Source organism: Cherax quadricarinatus, chromosome 85 (assembly GCF_038502225.1).
Source record: "Cherax quadricarinatus isolate ZL_2023a chromosome 85, ASM3850222v1, whole genome shotgun sequence".
Lineage (NCBI taxonomy): Eukaryota > Metazoa > Arthropoda > Malacostraca > Decapoda > Parastacidae > Cherax > Cherax quadricarinatus.
The window spans coordinates 13,164,311-13,191,810 of NC_091376.1; the positions used below are offsets into that span (position 1 = coordinate 13,164,311).

General features: G+C 57.4%; 1 protein-coding gene across 1 annotated transcript in view; it reads left to right on the forward strand.

Annotated features, from left to right (window-relative positions):
- LOC128703199 (uncharacterized) overlaps positions 1 to 27,500 on the forward strand; it is a 214,752-nt gene that overhangs the window by 18,709 nt on the left and 168,543 nt on the right. The window contains exon 2 of the mRNA XM_070103424.1: positions 5,547 to 9,026. Within this exon, the coding sequence (XP_069959525.1) occupies positions 5,630 to 9,026 (3,397 nt within the window). The 5' untranslated portion in view covers positions 5,547 to 5,629. The remainder of the gene's footprint in view (positions 1 to 5,546; positions 9,027 to 27,500) is intronic.

Here is a 27,500-nt window from a genome sequence, read left to right on the forward strand (position 1 = left end):
ATGCTACAGTTCCTACCGCTAATACTGGCCTTCCTACCATGAATGCTGCAGTTCCTACCGCGAATACTGGCCTTCCTGCCATGAATGCTACAGTTCCTACCGCTAATACTGGCCTTCCTACCATGAATGCTGCAGTTCCTACCGCTAATACTGACCTTCCTACCATGAATGCTGCAGTTCCTACCGCTAATACTGACCTTCCTACCATGAATGTTGCAGTTCCTACCGCTAATACTGGCCTTCCTACCATGAATGCTGCAGTTCCTACCGCTAATACTGACCTTCCTACCATGAATGCTGCAGTTCCTACCGCTAATACTGGCCTTCCTACCATGAATGCTACAGTTCCTACCGCTAATACTGGCCTTCCTACCATGAATGCTGCAGTTCCTACCGCTAATACTGGCCTTCCTACCATGAATGTTGCAGTTCCTACCGCTAATACTGGCCTTCCTACCATGAATGCTGCAGTTCCTACCGCTAATACTGACCTTCCTACCATGAATGCCGGAGTTCCTACCGCTAATACTGGCCTTCCTACCATGAATGCTGCAGTTCCTACCGCTAATACTGACGTTCCTACCATGAATGCTGCAGTTCCTACCGCTAATACTGGCCTTCCTACCATGAATGTTGCAGTTCCTACCGCTAATACTGACCTTCCTACCATGAATGCTGCAGTTCCTACCGCTAATACTGGCCTTCCTACCATGAATGCTGCAGTTCCTACCGCTAATACTGACCTTCCTACCATGAATGCTGCAGTTCCTACCGCTAATACTGGCCTTCCTACCATGAATGCTGCAGTTCCTACCGCTAATACTGACCTTCCTACCATGAATGCCGGAGTTCCTACCGCTAATACTGGCCTTCCTACCATGAATGCTGCAGTTCCTACCGCTAATACTGACGTTCCTACCATGAATGCTGCAGTTCCTACCGCTAATACTGGCCTTCCTACCATGAATGTTGCAGTTCCTACCGCTAATACTGACCTTCCTACCATGAATGCTGCAGTTCCTACCGCTAATACTGGCCTTCCTACCATGAATGCCGGAATTCCTACCGCGAATACTAATGTTCCAACTGTGAATACTGGGTTCCTACCGTAAATACTGGGGCTCCTACCGAAAATAACGCTAATAAATACTAATATTAATAAATAGGTTAGGTTTGCTGGGATGAATAGAGGATTGTTGAATGGTTACGAAATATCAGCCGTATGTAATGGTATGGCAGGAGCAGCCACCAGGTTGGCAGCCACAGATACTAAGGTAGCAGACACACTTACTAAGGTAGCAGACACACATACTAAGGTAGCAGACGCGGATACTAAGGTAGCAGGCACATACTAAGGTAGCAGACACAGATACTAAGGTAGCAGACAGATACTAAGGTAGCAGACACAGCTACTAAGATAGCAGACACAGCTACTAAGGTAGCAGACACATACTAAGGTAGCAGACACAGCTACTAAGGTAGCAGACACAGCTACTAAGGTAGCAGACACAGATACTAAGGTAGACGCAGCTACTAAGGCAGCAGACACAGCTACTAAGGTAGCAGACACAGCTACTAAGGTAGCAGACACATACTAAGGTAGCAGACACATACTAAGGTAGCAGACACAGCTACTAAGGTAGCAGACACAGCTACTAAGGTAGCAGACACATAATAAGGTAGCAGACACAGCTACTAAGGTAGCAGACACAGATACTAAGGTAGATGCAGCTACTAAGGCAGCAGACACAGCTACTAAGGTAGCAGACACATCTACTAAGTCAGCAGACACAGCTACTAAGGCAGCAGACAGCTACTAAGGCAGCAGACACAGCTACTAAGGTAGCAGACACGGATACAGAGAGAACACTGCGTCATTCATCAGCATCTAAGCCAGTATTATCTGAACGTTCAGTGAAGACACTTGCCCCATTCATCTAACCCATGAAGCAGGTGTACAGGTGGGCTCACACTAAGCACTCGCTTTATGGCGTTTCACTAATGCGGCGGGTTTCAGTTATACCCGTTCTTCATTTGTTCAGACATCTTACAATAAATATTCACCACTCACTATAATCTAAGGACGAAAATATTTTAAGGTAAGTAATGTGTGTACTGTACATGCATTTTTAGGCCTATCTCTGTTGCTCACTTAATAAATGATAGTGTAAACATGTTATTAGGCTTTTATATGCATGTTTCACTTTACAGCAGTAGCCCCAAACCTAACCTGCTGTATAAGTGAGGCCCCACAGTAGTCCAGAACTTAACCTGCTGTATAAGCGAGGCCCCACAGTAGTCCAGAACTTAACCTGCTGTATAAGCGAGGCCCCACAGTAGTCCAGAACTTAACCTGCTGTATAAGCGAGGCCCCACAGTAGTCCAGAACTTTACCTGCTGTATAAGCGAGGCCCCACAGTAGTCCAGAACTTAACCTGCTTTATAAGCAAGGCCCCACAGTAGTCCATAACTTAACCTGCTGTATAAGCGAGGCCCCACAGTAGTCCATAACTTAACCTGCTGTATAAGCGAGGCCCCACAGTAGTCCAGAACTTAACCTGCTGTATAAGCGAGGCCCCACAGTAGTCCAGAACTTTACCTGCTGTATAAGCGAGGCCCCACAGTAGTCCAGAACTTAACCTGCTTTATAAGCGAGGCCCCACAGTAGTCCATAACTTAACCTGCTGTATAAGCGAGGCCCCACAGTAGTCCAGAACTTAACCTGCTGTATAAGCGAGGCCCACAGTAGTCCAGAACTTAACCTGCTGTATTAGCGAGGCCCCACAGTAGTCCAGAACTTAACCTGCTGTATAAGCGAGGCGCACAGTAGTCCAGAACTTAACCTGCTGTATAAGCGAGGCCCCACAGTAGTCCAGAACTTAACGTGCTGTATAAGCGAGGCCCCACAGTAGTCCAGAACTTAACCTGCTGTATTAGCGAGGCCCCACAGTAGCATGCAACCTATCCTGCTATATAAGCAGGGCCAGACAGTCTACCTGGAGGGTATTCTGGGGATCAACGCCCCCGCGGCCCGGTCCACGACCAGGCCTCCCGGTGGATCAGGGCCTGATCCAACGTACGAACCACAGCCCGGCTGATCCGGCACCAACTTTAGGTATCTGTCTAGCTCCCTCTTGAAGACAACCAGTGGTCTACTGGTAATGGCCCTTATTGCTGGTGGGAGGCTGTTGAACAGTCTTGGGCCCCGGACACTTATTGCAGAACATAATTTGCTGTTTAAGTGGGGCCTTCTTGTATCTATTTTTCCTGCTTGATCAGTAGAATTTATAATCGCAGATGATTTTGCAATTGCAAAGATGATGTATGTACAATGCAACAGCCTTAAGTGATGTTGATATTGGCACTGATGTGGTAACTATCAAGGCTGCTGAGTACTGTCTGTATGATGGTATGTGGACTGACAGTATGAGTGGCACTGGCCAGTACTGCTGGTATGATGGTATGTGGACTGACAGTATGAGTGGCACTGCCCAGTACTGCTAATATGATGGTATGTGGACTGACAGTATGAGTGGCACTGCCCAGTACTGCTGGTATGATGGTATGTGGACTGACAGTATGAGTGGCACTGCCCAGTACTGCTAGTATGATGGTATGTGGACTGACAGTATGAGTGGCACTGCCCAGTACTGTATGGTGGTGGGGTAGCAGGAATGCCTTGGATCAAGAGCCCTTGAGCGTCAAGGCAGCAGGTACCTTGAAGAGTGGTGTATGGAGGTGGGGTGGGTGTAGATTAGTGTCCGGGGTGTGCCGCACTAACCCTCATGGGCTATTTTGGAGCACCCGACCCTGCATACTGAGACACCCAACCCTCCTCCACCCATTCTCTCTCTCTCTCTCTCTCTCTCTCTCTCTCTCTCACTCTGCCTCTCATTCTTTTTCTGACTACCTCTCAATTCTCCCTCTATCTCTCTACCTCTCTTTCTACCTCTTCTACAGTACGATAGCAGTTATTGGTAACAACAGTAGGCCTACTGGCCCATGCTAGGCTGGTCCAACTCAAACCCACTCATACACCCTCCCAACTTATTTTTAAAACCTCTTCTAAAGCCTCTTAAAGCCTCTTTTAAATCCTCTATTAAAACCTTTTTTAAAGCCTCTCTTTTAAAGCCTTTCAGTGACGCAGCCTGGAGTTTGTACCGCTCATCTACAACTCTATTGCCAAACAATTGTTTTCCTGTATCCTTTCTAAACCTAAATTTATCTAACTTGAATCCATTGCTGTGACTTCTGTCTTGGTTAAATATAGCTCTGTGTAGAGCTTTATTACGATAACGCTCTATAATAAAGGTTTGACCTGTAGCAACCGTCTTTATTAAAGTCAGTGTGGCAGGACGCCTTAGGAACTGTACTCTAGGGCGCCATTTATAACAGTCACCCCCAAAAATAGCTATTTACTGCTATACACAAATAACCTGCACATTGAGAGAGTTTTATGAGGACGTTTCGGTCCGACTTGTACCATTTACAAGTCACACAAGTTAGTGTGACTTGTAAATGATCGAAACGTCGTAAGCTCCTCTCTCTCCCATGTGCGGGTTATTTGTGTATTGTTCCAGTCATCGTATTGTACCATTTTGTTCTTTACTTCTAGATGAACAAGGGGCAGCAGGTGTTAGGAGACTTCCCCCTTAACGTTCCTTCTCTCCCAGGATTGATCCCACGTGCTTTGCTTGTTGACTGAATGCTGAGCCTCAAAGCTACGGGGATTAAACAATGTGTAGTTAGGCTAGGAAGAATCTTTGACCTTCAGAGCAGGCAAATATCAGAGGTAGCAAGTAATATCTGGCGGTAGCGGTGGTGGATAGCACCACACACCCGCTATTACCTCTCATAATTGGTGGTAGCGGTGGTGGGTAGCACCACACACCCGCTATTACCTCCTGTAATTGGTGGTAGCAGTGGTGGGTAGCACCACACACTCGCTATTACCTCCTATAATTGGTGGTAGCAGTGGTGGGTAGCACCACACACCCACTATTACCTCCTATAATTGGTGGTAGCAGTGGTGGGTAGCACCACACACTCGCTATTACCTCCTATAATTGGTGGTAGCAGTGGTGGGTAGCACCACACACCCACTATTACCTCCTATAATTGGTGGTAGCAGTGGTGGGTAGCACCACACACCCGCTATTACTTCTCATAAATGACTAAACACACCTCACTGTTGCTCTACCCGGAAGTAAGACGAATTCTGGGGAAAATCGACTTGTGTACCAGTTTGTTTACTTTGAGTCGACGAGTCTAGATGTAGCATGTTTATGTGGTGTGTGTGTGTGTGTGTATGTTGTGCCGTGTGTGTATATTGTGTTTTGTATGTATTTATGTCGTGTGTATATCTTGCATATTGTAGTACACTATCAATCATACTTCATAGTATGGCTGATAGTGTAGTCACACTATAGTGTGCTGGGTGGTGTGTGGTGATGCTGACACACGTCATAATATAGTGTAAAGCAAGTTATTGGTGTTGTCAATGTCCTGTTCTCCTACACCAGCACTTCATACTCTCTTATTTACAGTGATATAAAGATGGTGTTAGCAAGTGTTGACTGACTAGGAAGATGTGGGTAGTGGGTAGTGATGATTGTGTACGAGGAGTGGTATGGGCCTGCCTATGGGGCCCCAGGGGAGGCAGGTAGGGGCCCACACTGCTCCATACATCATGGGCCTTACTGAAAGCAACCAGAGTAAGGGTGGTGGAGGTTGGGGGCCCAGTAAGTCCCGTAGTACCCCACATTTTCCCGACGGTCGGTCCTATCAGAACCGACCCCGACAAGCGGCCACCTTACCAGCACGACCCACTCCAGACAGTGGTCACCCTCCGGCTTATAACCACCCTCGCACTCCCGTGCACGACCCTGGCTCCATGGGGCACGACCCACGCCCACCGGAAACGCCTTTACGCCGCCGGGATGGTACCTCGCTGGCCGAGCGAAGTTCCGGTCATCGATCTATGCCCCCACGTCGCTCAGCCTCCGCTGACAGCATCAAGTGGAGGTGTGACCCGCTCCTCGACTCCGCTACCTTAAAGCATATCCCGCAAGTGAAGCCTCTCCAGGTTGATAGTTTCGCTCTGTTTCCCACACCTGAGCCCACCGTCTCACCCCCCTCCAGTCCTCGACAGAACTCCCGACCACGACCCACTGCAATATACGTGGCTGACGACCAAGCTGCCCACCTTGTGAGGCACCGTGAAGGCCGCCCCAGGACACGTGGTCACCAGGCTCGGTCACCCCACTCAGGCACACACGGGGTGCCTGGTGAAGAAGGTAAGGAGAGGGCTGTCAGTTCATGCGAGAGACGCCCCAAAGGTATCCACGTGTCAACGCTGACATTAACGCCACAATACCCTAGAGAGAGTGCACCCCGCCCTGAAGATCAGCCTCGTCCCACGCCGCGCCACCACAGACGCAAAAAGGAAAACAAGAAAACGCGGCCGAGGGTAGAGTACAGTGCGTCAGAAGGTGTGCAGGGTGACCCTTACGTGTGTCTTCATTACGGTGGCACCCTGGATGATGGTCAGAGACAGCAGCTCCAGCAGGCCACAGCTTGGAGAACCCAACACCAAGAAGAAAAAGTTAGCTCAAACAATCAACTCTCACAGGTGGTAATCCGTATGAACCAGGTATCAACGACCACTCTTGACAACTATGACGCCGTCAATGCCAACATAGAGAGTGTTCAAGTGAGGAGGAATGTTTGGTTTCATGCCAACCGGACTACTGACGTGAGCACTGAGAGAGCGGCGTCAAGGACTAAAGGTATCAACATACCGACCGTAAATGACTATGTATCAGTAGGTGACAGGAGTGAGACAGAAATGATAGCGTGGCCGGACGTTACCAGCAAAGTGTCCTCAATTTACATGAGGCCGGAAATGCACGTGGGGGCAGTGTCGTGTATCAGGGAGGGTCGGGAGGCCATCTACGCTAATATCAACCCAGCAGTCAACCAAGCATCTACATCCTCAGGCGGGGCATCAAACCCCAGGAGCCGGGATCGTGAGGGCACGAAGACCAAGGTGTCAGAGAGGCAAAGAGTAGCAAGTCCAAGATGCCCACCAGTTACACAGTTTGGTGTATATGATGACAGAAGAAATTACGCCAAAGCTCCCTCAAGGAAAAAGAACACGTCAGTTTTGGTTCCTGTTGGTGCACAGAACAAAGAGGAAAAACTGGCAACTCTTCTCGCCATTAATTCAACGAGGCTAGAACTTTCTTCGCGGATTAAGGGCGAACCTATCTCGGATTGTGTGGTGGTAAAACATTCTCGATCACACGATGAGAGTGAAGACCAGCCTGAAGATGACAGTAATTGTTCTCCAGGTAATGATCAGGTTGACAGCCTAGACTGTGCTTCAAACATCAACACTAAGGGCTTATCAGAGACTTCAAATTCTAATAATTTTGATTGTTTCCCTGAAAGACAACACCATAACATTGACACTCGTCTAAGTAATACTGAGGGTGAAGATAGAGATGAAAATGCCCGATGTTTAAATAATATCCACAACGTAGACAACAATCTCCTGACAGTAAATAATCACATTGAGGATTACACCATCATGGGAAATAATGGTGATGTTAGTCACTACTACGGGTGTGAAGATAGTGAGATGGTCAATGAGTTATCTTCGGGCACAAGAGGTGAGAATGAATTTGCAGCTCAGGAGAGGACGGGGTCCGGTAGTGTACATGAAGACTTGGTATGTGAGGAGATACACGATAACGTAGCATCAGTGTGTGATAGTGCTGATAAAGACCACTCTGGTACAGACACCCAGTGGTGTGGAATAAACAGTTCATTGTGTGCGTGGAGTGGGCCGGAAGAAGTTACTGGATATTCTCCTTCAAGAGTGACGGACACGCTTGAAGGAGCTGCTTATATACGTACTCGAGAGGCGGGTGAAAGCTTACTCAAAGACCAGTGTCCTCTGCCGTTTGATAGCTGGCATCAAAAGGGCGTGTCCGGAAATGTAGATGAGACAGAAAGTAGAGCATACAGAGAAGCCTTGCGTGTGTTAGAAGAGAAATATTGGGCAAGCACAGTGCCAGGGCTCCCCAGTGTTTCTAGTAGCCATCAGTGCCTCAGTAAGTGCAGCTCTTTACCACGAAACCTCCAGTGCACCTGTGCCGCCCACTCCATCACCGCTGAAAATAAGATGAAAGGTTTTAGAAATAGATTTAAGAGTTTAGACGTTAGTAACTTCTCAGTATTGCGGCTGCCGCTGGGAAACCAACCTAGACTTGTTGATGTCTTGCGTGGTTCTGTGTCCCAGGGCGATGCTTGCCCTAACCCGCCTCTGGGCACCGTCCTTGGGCATGAGGTGCACAAGCGGCACTCAGGTGAGCAGTCTGACAGCCAATGTGATTCCTCGTGTGATGGTGTTACGCTAGTGTCTTATTCTCAGTGTTGTCCCTCCCCGCTGGCCACGGCGAAGGAAACACGTGTAAACAGTCGTGGTATCTTAGCGGGTGGTGAGTGTGAAGGGGTGAATAGCCTCGAGTATGACAGGGTGAATAGCCCCGAGTGTGACGGGGTAAGCAGCCCCGAGTGTGACGGGGTAAGCAGCCCCGAGTGTGACGATGTAACGGAGGGTGAGCCTCACCTCTTCCTGGAAGACAGCGAGGTGACCACCATCAAGAAGGGTGCTGTTGGTGGCGTGTGTGAGAGTGTCGATGTGTTGCTGGGACAGCCCCGGGAGGAACACCCGGGCGGTGGCAGCTGGAAGCCAGGAGCGGAGAGCCATCAGGTAAACACAGTGAGAAGTGTTGCCCATACCTGGCACCCACGCACTGTGGGTCAAGACCTGGAATCATGTTCTACCCGGGAAGACCCACAGACTCCCACTGAATTAGGCAAGACAACCACAGACTCAGCCATTATCAAGGAAGAGGACAGTTTCTCTCGTCCAGTTGGTCGCCATGTCCACAAGAAGTTCTGGAGTCGACCCAGTGTCCACAGTATAGCCTGGGACACACCTCTGCCCTCCACTCCAGGTAAGTGTTGGCACAGGAGTGCCACAAACCTTCACTATTATGACGCATTCACCTTGCCTGCTGACGCAATGCATGTGTTCCAGTATGCGCTATTAATAATAATTTAGTGTGAGGACTAACTCATCAAGGCTGACCTTTCTGTAAGGGATATATCCCGAAAGTATTCCTCACAGAGAGATATCCCTTGAGATATTCCTCACAAGAGGCGATCATTTTGTACGAGAAAATAAACAGAATAATACACTGACGTAAAACATTTTAAATTAGATTCTTAGTAAAGGTTCTAGATAAAGTTTAGTTCTAAGTAAAGTTTGGTTCTAAGTAAAGTTTAGTTCTAAGTAAAGTTTGGTTCTAAGTAAAGTTTGGTTCTAAGTAAAGTTTGGTTCTAAGTAAAGTTTAGTTCTAAGTAAAGTTTGGTTCTAAGTAAAGTTTGGTTCTAAGTAAAGTTTAGTTCTAAGTAAAGTTTGGTTCTAAGTAAAGTTTAGTTCTAAGTAAAGTTTAGTTCTAAGTAAAGTTTGGTTCTAAGTAAAGTTTGGTTCTAAGTAAAGTTTAGTTCTAAGTAAAGTTTAGTTCTAAGTAAAGTTTGGTTCTAAGTAAAGTTTGGTTCTAAGTAAAGTTTAGTTCTAAGTAAAGTTTGGTTCTAAGTAAAGTTTAGTTCTAAGTAAAGTTTAGTTCTAAGTAAAGTTTGGTTCTAAGTAAAGTTTAGTTCTAAGTAAAGTTTGGTTCTAAGTAAAGTTTGGTTCTAAGTAAAGTTTGGTTCTAAGTAAAGTTTGGTTCTAAGTAAAGTTTGGTTCTAAGTAAAGTTTAGTTCTAAGTAAAGTTTGGTTCTAAGTAAAGTTTGGTTCTAAGTAAAGTTTGGTTCTAAGTAAAGTTTGGTTCTAAGTAAAGTTTAGTTCTAAGTAAAGTTTGGTTCTAAGTAAAGTTTGGTTCTAAGTAAAGTTTAGTTCTAAGTAAAGTTTGGTTCTAAGTAAAGTTTGGTTCTAAGTAAAGTTTGGTTCTAAGTAAAGTTTGGTTCTAAGTAAAGTTTGGTTCTAAGTAAAGTTTAGTTCTAAGTAAAGTTTAGTTCTAAGTAAAGTTTGGTTCTAAGTAAAGTTTGGTTCTAAGTAAAGTTTGGTTCTAAGTAAAGTTTGGTTCTAAGTAAAGTTTAGTTCTAAGTAAAGTTTAGTTCTAAGTAAAGTTTGGCTCTAAGTAAAGTTTGGTTCTAAGTAAAGTTTGGTTCTAAGTAAAGTTTGGTTCTAAGTAAAGTTTGGTTCTAAGTAAAGTTTGGTTCTAAGTAAAGTTTGGTTCTAAGTAAAGTTTAGTTCTAAGTAAAGTTTAGTTCTAAGTAAAGTTTGGTTCTAAGTAAAGTTAGGTTCTAAGTAAAGTTAGGTTCTAAGTAAAGTTTGGTTCTAAGTAAAGTTTGGTTCTAAGTAAAGTTTGGTTCTAAGTAAAGTTTGGTTCTAAGTAAAGTTTGGTTCTAAGTAAAGTTTGGTTCTAAGTAAAGTTTGGTTCTAAGTAAAGTTTGGTTCTAAGTAATGGGGTTTGATTGCGACTCTGTGTATTCTGGTGAAGGTTTTATATTCCTTTGGTATAACTGGGTATGCAGTTTTCAACCTTACACTCGTGTTTATTAAGCTCTTGTAAGAGCCACCTAGCCATGCCCATGAGTATTTTGTATGCCGTGATCATATCTCCTTCCTTTTGCTCTTCTTATTTCCAGTGACATAAAGCCTACCTGTGGTACCATTTGACCCACCATCCCACTTCTCCCCCCACCTAACCCACCCTCCCTTCGAACCAACGTGACCCACTCTCCCATCGTGCCCACCTGACCCACCCTCCCTTCGTACCAACCTGACCCACTCTCCCAGTGTCCACCTGACCCACCCTCCCTTCGTGCCAACCTGACCCACTCTCCCATCGTGCCCGCCTGACCCACCCTCCCTTCGTACCAACCTGACCCACTCTCCCACCGTGCCCGCCTGACCCACCCTCCCTTCGTACCAACCTGACCCACTCTCCCACCGTGCCCACCTGACCCAACCTCCCTTCGTACCAACCTGACCCACTCTCCCACCGTGCCCGCCTGACCCACCCTCCCTTCGTACCAACCTGACCCACTCTCCCACCGTGCCCACCTGACCCAACCTCCCTTCGTATCACCCTGACCCACTCTCCCATCGTGCCCACCTGACTCACCCTCCCTTCGTACCAACCTGACTCATTCTCCCATCGTGCCCACCTGACCCACCCTCCCTTCGTATCAACCTGACCCACTCTCCCACCGTGCCCACCTGACCCACCCTCCCTTCGAACCAACCTGACCCACTCTCGCACCGTGTCCACCTGACCCACCCACCCACCGTGTCCACCTGACCCACCCTCCCTTCGAACCAACCTGACCCACTCTCGCACCGTGTCCACCTGACCCACCCTCCCTTCGAACCAACCCAACCCACCCTCCCACCGTGTCCACCTAACCCACCCTCCCTTCGTACCAACCTGACCCACTCTCCCACCGTGTCCACCTGACCCACCCTCCCTTCGAACCAACCTGACCCACTCTCCCACCTGACCCACCCTCCGTGCCAACCAGACCCACCTTCCTAACCCACCCACCCACCTCTCTCACTGTTACATGATTGTATAAGTAGCGTCGACCCCAGAGCGTGTAAAGTGTATTGATGTCGGTGTCCGTCACTACACCATGTATACACACCAGTGTATCTTACCCGTATATGCATCAAGTAATGTGTATACTGTATTTCATTGTATATACACCTGGAGGTGTATATCTTTCGATGCATGCACATGAGATGTGCCTGTATCAGAGTATATATACATATATATATACACAGAAGTGTATATATATATATATATATATATATATATATATATATATATATATATATATATATATATATATATATATATATATATATGTCGTGCCGAATATGTAAAACTGGTCAATTAGCAATAACTCATTTAAAATTAAGTCCTTTCTAAAACTTTCTCTTATACTTTTAAAGATATATTTTTTTCATTCATGTTAATGTGAAAATTAATAATTTTCTACCAAAAGAACCTTAGAAAACTTACCTAACCTCATTATAAAAACCCCAGTTTAATTTAGCCGAATCCACCTAAATATATTTTAGATAAGTTTACAATAATTTAATAATAAACACAACGAAATATATTTTTTTCGTTAGGTTCAGAATAATTTTTGCTAAATTACTGCATACACAAATTATCGCTTGCCTTATTCGGCAAGAAGAGCGTTGCTAGTTAAGCCAGAATCGCAAGTTTTACTTGTTCGGCACGATATATATATATATATATATATATATATATATATCTATATATATATATATATATATATATATATATATATATATATATATATATATATATATATGAGAAGGGTGATGATAGAGTGGCAAGAGTATGTTTGGGACAGTATTGTGAGGTTTATGGTGATGACAACTGTACTACTGGGGAATTAAGACGCTCATACAACTGTATTTTATGTATGCGGCTGAGATGAAGCAGGGAGGGAGGCAGTGAGGGAGGCAGTAAGGGAGGCAGGGAGGGAGGCAGTGAGGGAGGCAGTGAGGGAGGCAGGGAGGGAGGCAGTGAGGGAGGCAGTGAGGGAGGCAGTGAGGGAGGCAGTGAGGGAGGCAGTGAGGGAGGCAGTGAGGGAGGCAGGGAGGGAGGCAGTGAGGGAGGCAGTGAGGGAGGCAGTGAGGGAGGCAGTGAGGGAGGCAGTGAGGGAGGCAGGGAGGGAGGCAGTGAGTGAAGGCAGGGAGGGAGGCAGGGAGGGAGGCAGTGAGTGAAGGCAGGGAGAGAGGCAGTGAGTGAAGGCAGGGAGGGAGGCAGTGAGTGAAGGCAGGGAGGGAGGCAGTGAGTGAAGGCAGGGAGGGAGGCAGGGAGGGAGGCAGTGAGTGAAGGCAGGGAGAGAGGCAGTGAGTGAAGGCAGGGAGGGAGGCAGTGAGGGAGGCAGTGAGGGAGGCAGTGAGGGAGGCAGGGAGGGAGGCAGGGAGGGAGGCAGGGAGGGAGGCAGTGAGGGAGGCAGTGAGGGAGGCAGTGAGGGAGGCAGTGAGGGAGGCAGGGAGGGAGGCAGTGAGGGAGGCAGTGAGGGAGGCAGGGATGGAGGCAGTGAGGGAGGCAGTGAGGGAGGCAGGGAGGGAGGGAGGGAGGGAGGGAGGGAGGCAGTGAGGGAGGCAGTGAGGGAGGCAGTGAGGGAGGCAGGGAGGGAGGCAGTGAGGGAGGCAGTGAGGGAGGCAGTGAGGGAGGCAGTGAGGGAGGAAGTGAGGGAGGCATGGGGGGAGGCAGGGAGGGAGGCAGGGAGGGAGGCAGTGAGGGAGGCAGTGAGGGAGGCAGTGAGGGAGGCAGTGAGGGAGGCAGGGAGGGAGGCAGTGAGGGAGGCAGGGAGGGAGGCAGGGAGGGAGGCAGGGATGGAGGCAGGGAGGGAGGCAGTGAGGGAGGCAGGGAGGGAGGCAGGGAGGGAGGCAGGGAGGGAGGCAGTGAGGGAGGCAGTGAGGGAGGCAGGGAGGGAGCCAGGGTGGGAGGCAGTGAGGGAGGCAGTGAGGGAGGCTGTGAGGGAGGCAGTGACTGAGGCAGTGAGGGAGGCAGTGAGGGAGGCAGGGAGGGAGGCAGGGAGGGAGGCAGGGAGGGAGGCAGTGAGGGAGGCAGGGAGGGAGGCAGTGAGGGAGGCAGTGAGGGAGGCAGGGAGGGAGGCAGTGAGGGAGGCAGGGAGGGAGGCAGGGAGGGAGGCAGGGATGGAGGCAGTGAGGGAGGCAGTGAGGGAGGCAGGGAGGGAGGCAGGGAGGGAGGCAGTGAGGGAGGCAGTGAGGGAGGCAGGGAGGGAGGCAGGGAGGGAGGCAGTGAGGGAGGCAGTGAGGGAGGCAGGGAGGGAGGCAGGGAGGGAGGCAGTGAGGGAGGCAGTGAGGGAGGCAGTGAGGGAGGCAGGGAGGGAGGCAGTGAGGGAGGCAGGGAGGGAGGCAGGGAGGGAGGCAGGGATGGAGGCAGTGACGGAGGCAGTGAGGGAGGCAGGGAGGGAGGCAGTGAGGGAGGCAGTGAGGGAGGCAGTGAGGGAGGCAGGGAGGGAGGCAGGGAGGGAGGCAGGGAGGGAGGCAGGGAGGGAGGCAGTGAGGGAGGCAGGGAGGGAGGCAGGGAGGGAGGCAGTAAGGGAGGCAGTGAGGGAGGCAGGGAGGGAGGCAGTGAAAGAGGCAGTGAGGGAGGCAGTGAGGGAGGCAGTGAGGGAGGCAGTGAGGGAGGCAGTGAGGGAGGCAGTGAGGAAGGCAGTGAGGGAGGCAGTGAGGGAGGCAGGGAGGGAGGCAGGGAGGGAGGCAGTGAGGGAGGCAGGGAGGGAGGGAGGGAGGCAGTGAGGGAGGCAGTGAGGGAGGCAGGGAGGGAGGCAGTGAGGGAGGCAGTGAGGGAGGCAGTGAGGGAGGCAGGCAGGGAGGCAGTGAGGGAGGCAGTGAGGGAGGCAGTGAGGGAGGCAGGGAGGGAGGCAGGGAGGCAGTGAGGGAGGCAGTGAGGGAGGCAGGGAGGGAGGCAGGGAGGGAGGCAGGGAGGGAGGCAGGGAGGGAGGCAGTGAGGGAGGCAGTGAGGGAGGCAGGGAGGGAGGCAGGGAGGCAGTGAGGGAGGCAGTGAGGGAGGCAGTGAGGGAGGCAGTGAGGGAGGCAGGGAGGGAGGCAGTGAGGGAGGCAGGGAGGGAGGCAGTGAGGGAGGCAGTGAGGGAGGCAGTGAGGGAGGCAGGGAGGGAGGCAGTGAGGGAGGCAGTGAGGGAGGCAGTGAGGGAGGCAGTGAGGGAGGCAGGGAGGGAGGCAGGGAGGGAGGCAGGGAGGGAGGCAGTGAGGGAGGCAGTGAGGGAGGCAGGGAGGGAGGCAGGGAGGGAGGCAGTGAGGGAGGCAGTGAGGGAGGCAGGGAGGGAGGCAGTGAGGGAGGCAGTGAGGGAGGCAGTGAGGGAGGCAGGGAGGGAGGCAGGGAGGGAGGCAGTGAGTGAAGGCAGGGAGAGAGGCAGTGAGTGAAGGCAGGGAGGGAGGCTGGGAGGGAGGGAGGGAGGGAGGCAGGGAGAGAGGCAGTGAGTGAAGGCAGGGAGGGAGGCAGTGAGGGAGGCAGGGAGGGAGGCAGTGAGGGAGGGAGGCAGGGAGGCAGTGAGGGAGGCAGTGAGGGAGGCAGGGAGGGAGGCAGGGAGGGAGGCAGTGAGGGAGGCAGGGAGGGAGGCAGGGAGGCAGTGAGGGAGGCAGTGAGGGAGGCAGGGAGGCAGGCAGGGAGGGAGGGAGGGAGGGAGGCAGTGAGGGAGGCAGTGAGGGAGGCAGGGAGGGAGGCAGGGAGGCAGTGAGGGAGGCAGTGAGGGAGGCAGGGAGGGAGGCAGGGAGGGAGGGAGGGAGGGAGGCAGGGAGGCAGGCAGTGAGGGAGGCAGTAAGGGAGGCAGGGAGGGAGGCAGGGAGGGAGGCAGTGAGGGAGGCAGTGAGGGAGGCAGTGAGGGAGGCAGGGAGGGAGGCAGGGAGGCAGTGAGGGAGGCAGTGAGGGAGGCAGGGAGGGAGGCAGGGAGGGAGGCAGTGAGGGAGGCAGTGAGGGAGGCAGTGAGGGAGGCAGGGAGGGAGGCAGGGAGGGAGGCAGTGAGGGAGGCAGTGAGGGAGGCAGTGAGGGAGGCAGGGAGGGAGGCAGTGAGGGAGGCAGGGAGGGAGGCAGTGAGGGAGGCAGTGAGGGAGGCAGTGAGGGAGGCAGTGAGGGAGGCAGTGAGGGAGGCAGTGAGGGAGGCAGTGAGGGAGGCAGTGAGGGAGGCAGTGAGGGAGGCAGTGAGGGAGGCAGTGAGGGAGGCAGTGAGGGAGGCAGTGAGGGAGGCAGGGAGGGAGGCAGTGAGTGAGGCAGTGAGGGAGGCAGTGAGGGAGGCAGTGAGGGAGGCAGTGAGGGAGGCAGTGAGGGAGGCAGGGAGGGAGGCAGTGAGGGAGGCAGTGAGGGAGGCAGTGAGGGAGGCAGTGAGGGAGGCAGTGAGGGAGGCAGGGAGGGAGGCAGGGAGGGAGGCAGTGAGGGAGGCAGTGAGGGAGGCAGTGAGGGAGGCAGTGAGGGAGGCAGGGAGGGAGGCAGTGAGGGAGGCAGGGAGGGAGGCACGGAGGGAGGCAGGGATGGAGGCAGTGAGGGAGGCAGTGAGGGAGGCAGGGAGGGAGGCAGGGAGGGAGGCAGTGAGGGAGGCAGTGAGGGAGGCAGGGAGGGAGGCAGTGAGGGAGGCAGTGAGGGAGGCAGTGAGGGAGGCAGTGAGGGAGGCAGGGAGGGAGGCAGGGAGGGAGGCAGGGAGGGAGGCAGTGAGGGAGGCAGTGAGGGAGGCAGTGAGGGAGGCAGGGAGGGAGGCAGGGAGGGAGGCAGGGAGGGAGGCAGGGATGGAGGCAGTGAGGGAGGCAGTGAGGGAGGCAGTGAGGGAGGCAGGGAGGGAGGCAGGGAGGGAGGCAGGGAGGGAGGCAGGGAGGGAGGCAGTGAGGGAGGCAGTGAGGGAGGCAGTGAGGGAGGCAGGGAGGGAGGCAGTGAGGGAGGCAGGGAGGGAGGCAGGGAGGGAGGCAGGTATGGAGGCAGTGAGGGAGGCAGTGAGGGAGGCAGGGAGGGAGGCAGGGAGGGAGGCAGTGAGGGAGGCAGTGAGGGAGGCAGTGAGGGAGGCAGGGAGGGAGGCAGTGAGGGAGGCAGTGAGGGAGGCAGTGAGGGAGGCAGGGAGGGAGGCAGGGAGGGAGGCAGGGAGGGAGGCAGTGAGGGAGGCAGTGTGGGAGGGAGTGAGGGAGGCAGGGAGGGAGGCAGTGAGGGAGGCAGGGAGGGAGGCAGGGAGGGAGGCAGGGAGGGAGGCAGTGAGGGAGGCAGGGAGGGAGGCAGGGAGGGAGGCAGTGAGGGAGGCAGTGAGGGAGGCAGTGAGGGAGGCAGGGAGGGAGGCAGTGAGGGAGGCAGTGAGGGAGGCAGTGAGGGAGGCAGTGAGGGAGGCAGGGAGGGAGGCAGGGAGGGAGGCAGGGAGGGAGGCAGTGAGGGAGGCAGGGAGGGAGGCAGTGAGGGAGGCAGAAAGGGAGGCAGGGAGGGAGGCAGGGATGGAGGCAGTGAAGGAGGCAGTGAGGGAGGCAGGGAGGGAGGCAGTGAGGGAGGCAGTGAGGGAGGCAGTGAGGGAGGCAGTGAGGGAGGCTGGGTGGGAGGCAGGGAGGGAGGCAGTGAGGGAGGCAGTGAGGGAGGCAGGGAGGGAGGCAGGGAGGGAGGCAGTGAGGGAGGCAGTGAGGGAGGCAGGGAGGGAGGCAGTGAAAGAGGCAGTGAGGGAGGCAGTGAGGGAGCCAGTGAGGGAGGCAGTGAGGGAGGCAGTGAGGGAGGCAGTGAGGGAGGCAGTGAGGGAGGCAGGGAGGGAGGCAGGGAGGGAGGCAGTGAGGGAGGCAGGGAGGGAGGGAGGGAGGCAGTGAGGGAGGCAGTGAGGGAGGCAGGGAGGGAGGCAGTGAGGGAGGCAGTGAGGGAGGCAGTGAGGGAGGCAGGGAGGGAGGCAGGCAGGGAGGCAGTGAGGGAGGCAGTGAGGGAGGCAGTGAGGGAGGCAGTGAGGGAGGCAGGGAGGGAGGCAGGGAGGCAGTGAGGGAGGCAGTGAGGGAGGCAGGGAGGGAGGCAGGGAGGGAGGCAGTGAGGGAGGCAGTGAGGGAGGCAGGGAGGGAGGCAGGGAGGGAGGCAGGGAGGGAGGCAGGGAGGGAGGCAGTGAGGGAGGCAGTGAGGGAGGCAGTGAGGGAGGCAGGGAGGGAGGCAGGGAGGCAGTGAGGTAGGCAGTGAGGGAGGCAGTGAGGGAGGCAGTGAGGGAGGCAGGGAGGGAGGCAGGGAGGGAGGCAGGGAGGGAGGCAGTGAGGGAGGCAGTGAGGGAGGCAGTGAGGGAGGCAGGGAGGGAGGCAGTGAGGGAGGCAGTGAGGGAGGCAGTGATGGAGGAAGTGAGGGAGGCAGGGAGGGAGGCAGGGAGGGAGGCAGTGAGGGAGGCAGTGAGGGAGGCAGTGAGGGAGGCAGTGAGGGAGGCAGGGAGGGAGGCAGGGAGGGAGGCAGTGAGGGAGGCAGTGAGGGAGGCAGTGAGGGAGGCAGGGAGGGAGGCAGTGAGGGAGGCAGTGAGGGAGGCAGGGAGGGAGGCAGGGAGGGAGGCAGTGAGGGAGGCAGTGAGGGAGGCAGTGAGGGAGGCAGGGAGGGAGGCAGTGAGGGAGGCAGTAAGGGAGGCAGTGAGGGAGGCAGTGAGGGAGGCAGGGAGGGAGGCAGGGTGGGAGGCAGGGAGGGAGGCAGTGAGGGAGGCAGTGAGGGAGGCAGTGAGGGAGGCAGTGAGGGAGGCAGGGAGGGAGGCAGTGAGGGAGGCAGGGAGGGAGGCAGGGAGGGAGGCAGGGATGGAGGCAGTGAGGGAGGCAGGGAGGGAGGCAGGGAGGGAGGCAGTGAGGGAGGCAGTGAGGGAGGCAGTGAGGGAGGCAGGGAGGGAGGCAGTGAGGGAGGCAGTGAGGGAGGCAGTGAGGGAGGCAGTGAGGGAGGCAGGGAGGGAGGCAGGGAGGGAGGCAGTGAGGGAGGCAGTGAGGGAGGCAGTGAGGGAGGCAGGGAGGGAGGCAGTGAGGGAGGCAGGGAGGGAGGCAGGGAGGGAGGCAGGGATGGAGGCAGTGAGGGAGGCAGTGAGGGAGGCAGGGAGGGAGGCAGGGAGGGAGGCAGTGAGGGAGGCAGTGAGGGAGGCAGTGAGGGAGGCAGGGAGGGAGGCAGTGAGGGAGGCAGTGAGGGAGGCAGTGAGGGAGGCAGTGAGGGAGGCAGGGAGGGAGGCAGGGAGGGAGGCAGTGAGGGAGGCAGTGAGGGAGGCAGTGAGGGAGGCAGGGAGGGAGGCAGTGAGGGAGGCAGGGAGGGAGGCAGGGAGGGAGGCAGGGATGGAGGCAGTGAGGGAGGCAGTGAGGGAGGCAGGGAGGGAGGCAGTGAGGGAGGCAGTGAGGGAGGCAGTGAGGGAGGCAGGGAGGGAGGCAGGGAGGGAGGCAGTGAGGGAGGCAGGGAGGGAGGCAGTGAGGGAGGCAGTGAGGGAGGCAGGGAGGGAGGCAGTAAGGGAGGCAGTGAGGGAGGCAGTGAGGGAGGCAGGGAGGGAGGCAGTGAAAGAGGCAGTGAGGGAGGCAGTGAGGGAGGCAGTGAGGGAGGCAGTGAGGGAGGCAGTGAGGAAGGCAGTGAGGGAGGCAGTGAGGGAGGCAGGGAGGGAGGCAGGGAGGGAGGCAGTGAGGGAGGCAGGGAGGGAGGGAGGGAGGGAGGCAGTGAGGGAGGCAGTGAGGGAGGCAGGGAGGGAGGCAGTGAGGGAGGCAGTGAGGGAGGCAGTGAGGGAGGCAGGGAGGGAGGCAGGCAGGGAGGCAGTGAGGGAGGCTGTGAGGGAGGCAGTGAGGGAGGCAGTGAGGGAGGCAGGGAGGGAGGCAGGGAGGCAGTGAGGGAGGCAGTGAGGGAGGCAGTGAGGGAGGCAGGGAGGGAGGCAGGGAGGGAGGCAGGGAGGGAGGCAGGGAGGGAGGCAGTGAGGGAGGCAGTGAGGGAGGCAGGGAGGCAGTGAGGGAGGCAGTGAGGGAGGCAGTGAGGGAGGCAGGGAGGGAGGCAGGGAGGGAGGCAGGGAGGGAGGCAGTGAGGGAGGCAGTGAGGGAGGCAGTGAGGGAGGCAGGGAGGGAGGCAGTGAGGGAGGCAGTGAGGGAGGCAGTGAGGGAGGCAGTGAGGGAGGCAGGGAGGGAGGCAGGGAGGGAGGCAGGGAGGGAGGCAGTGAGGGAGGCAGTGAGGGAGGCAGTGAGGGAGGCAGGGAGGGAGGCAGGGAGGGAGGCAGTGAGGGAGGCAGTGAGGGAGGCAGTGAGGGAGGCAGGGAGGGAGGCAGTGAGGGAGGCAGTGAGGGAGGCAGGGAGGGAGGCAGGGAGGGAGGCAGTGACGGAGGCAGTGAGGGAGGCAGTGAGGAAGGCAGTGAGGGAGGCAGTGAGGGAGGCAGGGAGGGAGGCAGGGAGGGAGGCAGTGAAGGAGGCAGGGTGGGAGGGAGGGAGGGAGGCAGGGAGGGAGGCAGTGAGGGAGGCAGTGAGGGAGGCAGGGAGGGAGGCAGGGAGGGAGGGAGGCAGGGAGGCAGTGAGGGAGGCAGTGAGGGAGGCAGGGAGGGAGGCAGGGAGGGAGGCAGTGAGGGAGGCAGGGAGGGAGGCAGGGAGGCAGTGAGGGAGGCAGGGAGGGAGGCAGGGAGGGAGGCAGGGAGGGAGGGAGGGAGGGAGGCAGTGAGGGAGGCAGTGAGGGAGGCAGGGAGGGAGGCAGGGAGGCAGTGAGGGAGGCAGTGAGGGAGGCAGGGAGGGAGGCAGGGAGGGAGGCAGGGAGGGAGGCAGGGAGGGAGGCAGTGAGGGAGGCAGTAAGGGAGGCAGGGAGGGAGGCAGTGAGGGAGGCAGTGAGGGAGGCAGTGAGGGAGGCAGGGAGGGAAGCAGGGAGGCAGTGAGGGAGGCAGTGAGGGAGGCAGGGAGGGAGGCAGGGAGGGAGGCTTTGAGGGAGGCAGTGAGGGAGGCAGTGAGGGAGGCAGTGAGGGAGGCAGTGAGGGAGGCAGTGAGGGAGGCAGGGAGGGAGGCAGTGAGGGAGGCAGTGAGGGAGGCAGTGAGGGAGGCAGGGAGTTAGGCAGTGAGGGAGGCAGGGAGGGAGGCAGGGAGGGAGGCAGTGAGGGAGGCAGTGAGGGAGGCAGGGAGGCAGTGAGGGAGGCAGTGAGGGAGGCAGTGAGGGAGGCAGGGAGGGAGGCAGTGAGGGAGGCAGTGAGGGAGGCAGTGAGGGAGGCAGTGAGGGAGGCAGGGAGGGAGGCAGGGAGGGAGGCAGTGAGGGAGGCAGTGAGGGAGGCAGTGAGGGAGGCAGGGAGGGAGGCAGGCAGGGAGGCAGTGAGGGAGGCAGGGAGGGAGGCAGGGAGGGAGGCAGGGCGGGAGGCAGTGAGGGAGGCCGGGAGGGAGGCTGGGAGGGAGGCAGGGAGGGAGGCAGTGAGGGAGGCAGGGAGGGAGGCAGGGAGGGAGGCAGGGAGGCAGTGAGGGAGGCAGGCAGGGAGGCAGTCAGGGAGGCAGGGAGGGAGGCAGAGAGGGAGGGAGGGAGGGAGGCAGTGAGGGAGGCAGGGAGGGAGGCAGGCAGGGAGGCAGTGAGGAGGCAGGGAGGGAGGCAGTGAGGGAGGCAGGGAGGGAGGCAGGGAGTCAGTGAGGGAGGCAGGGAGGGAGGCAGTGAGGGAGGCAGTGAGGGAGGCGGTGAGGGAGGCAGGGAGGGAGGCAGTGAGTGAAGGCAGGGAGGGAGGCAGTGAGGGAGGCAGGGAGAGAGGCAGTGAGGGAGGCAGTGAGGGAGGCAGGGAGGGAGGAAGTGAGTGAGGCAGGGAGGGAGGCAGGGAGAGAGGCAGTGAAGGAGGCAGGGATGGAGGCAGTGTGGGAGGCAGGGAGGGAGGAAGTGAGTGAGGCAGTGAGGGAGGAAGGGAGGGAGGCAGGGAGGGAGGAAGTGAGTGAGGCAGTGAGGGAGGCAGGAGGGAGGCAGGGAGGGAGGCAGGGAGAGAGGCAGTGAGGGAGGCAGTGAGGGAGGCAGGGAGGGAGGAAGTGAGTGAGGCAGTGAGGGAGGAAGGCAGGGAGGCAGGGAGAGAGGCAGTGAGTGAAGGCAGGGAGAGAGGCAGTGAGTGAAGGCAGGGAGAGAGGCAGTGAGTGAAGGCAGGGAGAGAGGCAGTGAGTGAAGGCAGGGAGAGAGGCAGTGAGTGAAGGCAGGGAGAGAGGCAGTGAGGGAGGAAGTGAGGGAGGCAGGGAGGGAGGCAGGGAGGGAGGCTGGGAGGGAGGCAGGAGAGAGGCAGTGAGGGAGGCAGGGAGGGAGGCAGTGAGGGAGGCAGGATGGAGGCAGGGTGGGAGGAAGTGAGTGAGGCAGTGAGGGAGGCAGGGAGGGAGGCAGGGAGGGAAATTGGGAGGGAGGCAGTGAGGGAGGCAGTGAGGGAGGCAGGAGGGAGGCAGGGAGGGAGGCAGTGAGTGAGGCAGTGAGGGAGGCAGTGAGGGAGGCAGGGATGGAGGCAGCGGGGAGGCAGGGAGGGAGGCATGGAGGGAGGCAGGCAGGGAGGCAGGGAGGGAGGCAGGGAGGGAGGGAGACAGGGAGGGAGGCAGTGAGGATGCAGGGAGGGAGGAAGTGAGGGAGGCAGTGAGGGAGGCAGGGAGGGAGGCAGTGAGGGAGGCAGGGAGGGAGGCAGGGAGGGAGTCAGTGAGGGAGTCAGTGAGGGAGGCAGTGAGGGAGGCAGTGAGGGAGGCAGGGAGGGAGGCAGTGAGGGAGGCAGGGAGGGAGGCAGTGATGGAGGCAGGGGGGAGGCAGGGTGGGAGGCAGCGAGGGAGGCAGGGAGGGAGGCAGGGAGGGAGGCAGGGAGGGAGGCAGGGAGGGAGGCAGGGAGGGAGGCAGTGAGGGAGGCAGTGAGGGAGGCAGGGAGGGAGGCAGTGAGGGAGGCAGGGAGGGAGGCAGGGAGGGAGGCAGGGAGGGAGGCAGTGAGGGAGGCAGGGAGGGAGGCAGGGAGGCAGTGAGGGAGGCAGTGAGGGAGGCAGGGAGGGAGGCAGGGAGGGAGGGAGGGAGGGAGGCAGTGAGGGAGGCAGTGAGGGAGGCAGGGAGGGAGGCAGGGAGGCAGTGAGGGAGGCAGTGAGGGAGGCAGGGAGGGAGGCAGGGAGGGAGGCAGGGAGGGAGGCAGGGAGGGAGGCAGTGAGGGAGGCAGTAAGGGAGGCAGGGAGGGAGGCAGTGAGGGAGGCAGTGAGGGAGGCAGTGAGGGAGGCAGGGAGGGAAGCAGGGAGGCAGTGAGGGAGGCAGTGAGGGAGGCAGGGAGGGAGGCAGGGAGGGAGGCAGTGAGGGAGGCAGTGAGGGAGGCAGTGAGGGAGGCAGTGAGGGAGGCAGTGAGGGAGGCAGTGAGGGAGGCAGGGAGGGAGGCAGTGAGGGAGGCAGTGAGGGAGGCAGTGAGGGAGGCAGGGAGTTAGGCAGTGAGGGAGGCAGGGAGGGAGGCAGGGAGGGAGGCAGTGAGGGAGGCAGTGAGGGAGGCAGGGAGGCAGTGAGGGAGGCAGTGAGGGAGGCAGTGAGGGAGGCAGGGAGGGAGGCAGTGAGGGAGGCAGTGAGGGAGGCAGTGAGGGAGGCAGTGAGGGAGGCAGGGAGGGAGGCAGGGAGGGAGGCAGTGAGGGAGGCAGTGAGGGAGGCAGTGAGGGAGGCAGGGAGGGAGGCAGGGAGGGAGGCAGTGAGGGAGGCAGGGAGGGAGGCAGGGAGGGAGGCAGTGAGGGAGGCAGTGAGGGAGGCAGGGAGGGAGGCAGGCAGGGAGGCAGGGAGGGAGGCAGTGAGGGAGGCAGGGAGGGAGGCAGGGAGGGAGGCAGGGAGGCAGTGAGTGAAGGCAGGGAGGGAAGCAGTGAGGGAGGCAGGGAGGGAGGCAGAGAGGGAGGGAGGGAGGGAGGCAGTGAGGGAGGCAGGGAGGGAGGCAGGCAGGGAGGCAGTGAGGAGGCAGGGAGGGAGGCAGTGAGGGAGGCAGGGAGGGAGGCAGGGAGTCAGTGAGGGAGGCAGGGAGGGAGGCAGTGAGGGAGGCAGTGAGGGAGGCGGTGAGGGAGGCTGGGAGGGAGGCAGTGAGGGAGGGAGGCAGGGAGGGAGGCAGGGAGGGAGGCAGGGAGAGAGGCAGTGAGGGAGGCAGTGAGGGAGGCAGGGAGGGAGGAAGTGAGTGAGGCAGGGAGGGAGGCAGGGAGAGAGGCAGTGAAGGAGGCAGGGATGGAGGCAGTGAGGGAGGCAGGGAGGGAGGAAGTGAGTGAGGCAGTGAGGGAGGAAGGGAGGGAGGCAGTGAGGGAGGCAGGGAGGGAGGCAGGGAGGGAGGCAGTGAGGGAGGCAGGAGAGAGGCAGTGAGGGAGGCAGGGAGGGAGGCAGTGAGGGAGGCAGGAGGGAGGCAGGGAGGGAGGAAGTGAGTGAGGCAGTGAGGGAGGAAGGCAGGGAGGCAGGGAGGGAGGCAGTGAGTGAAGGCAGGGAGAGAGGCAGTGAGTGAAGGCAGGGAGAGAGGCAGTGAGTGAAGGCAGGGAGAGAGGCAGTGAGTGAAGGCAGGGAGAGAGGCAGTGAGTGAAGGCAGGGAGGGAGGCAGTGAGTGAAGGCAGGGAGGGAGGCAGGGAGGGAGGCTGGGAGGGAGGCAGGAGAGAGGCAGTGAGGGAGGCAGGGAGGGAGGCAGTGAGGGAGGCAGGAGGGAGGCAGGGAGGGAGGAAGTGAGTGAGGCAGTGAGGGAGGCAGGGAGGGAGGCAGGGAGGGAAATTGGGAGGGAGGCAGTGAGGGAGGCAGTGAGGGAGGCAGGAGGGAGGCAGGGAGGGAGGCAGTGAGTGAGGCAGTGAGGGAGGCAGTGAGGGAGGCAGGGATGGAGGCAGCGGGGAGGCTGGGAGGGAGGCAGTGAGGGAGGCAGGGAGGGAGGCAGGGAGGGAGGCAGGGAGGGAGGGAGGCAGGGAGGGAGGCAGTGAGGATGCAGGGAGGGAGGAAGTGAGGGAGGCAGTGAGGGAGGCAGGGAGGGAGGCAGTGAGGGAGGCAGGGAGGGAGGCAGGGAGGGAGTCAGTGAGGGAGTCAGTGAGGGAGGCAGTGAGGGAGGCAGTGAGGGAGGCAGGGAGGGAGGCAGTGAGGGAGGCAGGGAGGGAGGCAGTGAGGGAGGCAGGGGGGAGGCCGGGTGGGAGGCAGTGAGGGAGGCAGGGAGGGAGGCAGGGAGGGAGGCAGGGAGGGAGGCAGGGAGGGAGGCAGGGAGGGAGGCAGTGAGGGAGGCAGTGAGGGAGGCAGGGAGGGAGGCAGTGAGGGAGGCAGGGAGGGAGGCAGGGAGGGAGGCAGGGAGGGAGGCAGTGAGGGAGGAAGGGAGGGAGGCAGGGAGGGAGGCAGTGAGGGAGGCAGTAAGGGAGGCAGGGAGGGAGGCAGGGAGAGAGGCAGGGAGGGAGGCAGTGAGGGAGGCAGTAAGGGAGGCAGGGAGAGAGGCAGGGAGCTAAGGATTCCCTTGTGGTGGTAGAATGGAAATAGGCGGTGATGGTGGTAGACATGTTGGCACCAGGGTCACACAACCACCATCATCCAGGATGGTGGTGGTTGTGGTAGACATGTTGGCACCAGGGTCACAACCACCACCACCCAGGATGGTGGTGGTTGTGGTAGACATGTTGGCACCATGGTCACACAACCACCACCACCACCCAAGATGGTGGTGGTTGTGGTAGACATGTTGGCACCAAGGTCCCACAACCACCATCACCCAGGATGGTGGTGGTTGTGGTAGACATGTTGGCACCAGGGTCACACAACCACCACCACCCAGGATGGTGGTGCTTGTGGTAGACATGTTGGCACCAGGGTCACACAACCACCACCACCCAGGATGGTGGTAGTTGTGGTAGACATGTTGGCACCAGGGTCACACAACCACCACCACCCAGGGTGGTGGTTGTTGTGGTAGACATGTTGGCACCAGGGTCACACAACCACCACCACCTAGAGTGGTGGTGGTTGTGGTAGACATGTTGGTACCAGGGTCACAACCACCACCACCCAGGATGGTGGTAGTTGTGGTAGACATGTTGGCACCAGGGTCACACAACCACCACCACCCAGGGTGGTCGTTGTTGTGGTAGACATGTTGGCACCAGGGTCACACAACCACCACCACCTAGGGTGGTGGTGGTTGTGGTAGACATGTTGGCACCAGGGTCACACAACCACCACCACCACCACCACCCAGGATGGTGGTAGTTGTGGTAGACATGTTGGCACCAGGGTCACACAACCACCACCACCCAGGATAGTGGTGGTTGTGGTAGACATGTTGGCACCAGGGTCACACAAACACCACCACCCAGGATGGTGGTGGTTGTGGTAGACATGTTGGCACCAGAGTCACACAACCACCTTCACCCAGGATGGTGGTGGTTGTGGTAGACATGTTGGCACCAGGGTCACACAACCACCACCACCACCACCACCTAGGGTAGTGGTGGTTGTGGTAGACATGTTGGCACCAGGGACACACAACCACCTTCACCCAGGATGGTGGTGGTTGTGGTAGACATGTTGGCACCAGGGTCACACAACCACCACCACCCAGGATGGTGGTAGTTGTGGTAGACATGTTGGCACCAGGGTCACACAACCACCACCACCCAGGATGGTGGTAGTTGTGGTAGACATGTTGGCACCAGGGTCACACAACCACCACCACCTAGGATGGTGGTAGTTGTGGTAGACATGTTGGCACCAGGGTCACACAACCACCACCACCCTGGATGGTGGTGGTTGTGGTAGACATGTTGCACCAGGGTCACACAACCACCACCACCCAGGATGGTGGTAGTTGTGGTAGACATATTGGCACCAGGGTCACACAACCACCATCACCACCCAGGGTGGTGGTGGTTGTGGCAGACATGTTGGCACCAGGGTCACACAACCACCACCACCCAGGGTGGTGGTAGTTGTGGTAGACATGTTGGCACCAGGGTCACACAACCACCACCACCACCACCCAAGGTGGTGGTGGTTGTGGCAGACATGTTGGCACCAGGGTCACACAACCACCACCACCCAGGGTGGTCGTAGTTGTGGTAGACATGTTGGCACCAGGGCCACACAACCACCACCACCCAGGATGGTGGTAGTTGTGGTAGACATGTTGGCACCAGGGTCACACAACCACCACCACCACCCTGGGTGGTAGTGGTTGTGGCAGACATGTTGACACCAGGGTCACACAACCACCACCACCCAGGGTGGTGGTGGTGGTGGTTGTGGCAGACATGTTGGCACCAGGGTCACACAACCACCACCACCCAGGGTGGTGGTGGTTGTGGCAGACATGTTGGCACCAGGGTCACACAACCACCACCACCCAGGATGGTGGTAGTTGTGGTAGACATGTTGGCACCAGGGTCACACAAACACCACCACCCAGGATGGTGGTGGTTGTGGTAGACATGTTGGCACCAGGGTCACACAACCACCTTCACCCAGGATGGTGGTGGTTGTGGTAGACATGTTGGCAGCAGGGTCACACAACCACCACCACCACCACCACCTAGGGTAGTGGTGGTTGTGGTAGACATGTTGGCACCAGGGTCACACAACCACCTTCACCCAGGATGGTGGTGGTTGTGGTAGACATGTTGGCACCAGGGTCACACAACCACCACCACCCAGGATGGTGGTAGTTGTGGTAGACATGTTGGCACCAGGGTCACACAACCACCACCCCCCAGGATGGTGGTAGTTGTGGTAGACATGTTGGCACCAGGGTCACACAACCACCACCACCCTGGATGGTGGTGGTTGTGGTAGACATGTTGCACCAGGGTCACACAACCACCACCACCCAGGATGGTGGTGGTTGTGGTAGACATGTTGGCACCAGGGTCACACAACCACCACCCAGGGTGGACACACTTATGGCAGCCATAAATGTGTGTTAGTGTGTTTGATGGTGGCACTCCCCCTGTTTGATGGTGGCACTCCCCCTGCTAACTTGTCTTCCTCCTCCTCCCCCTCTTCCTCCTCCTCCCCCTC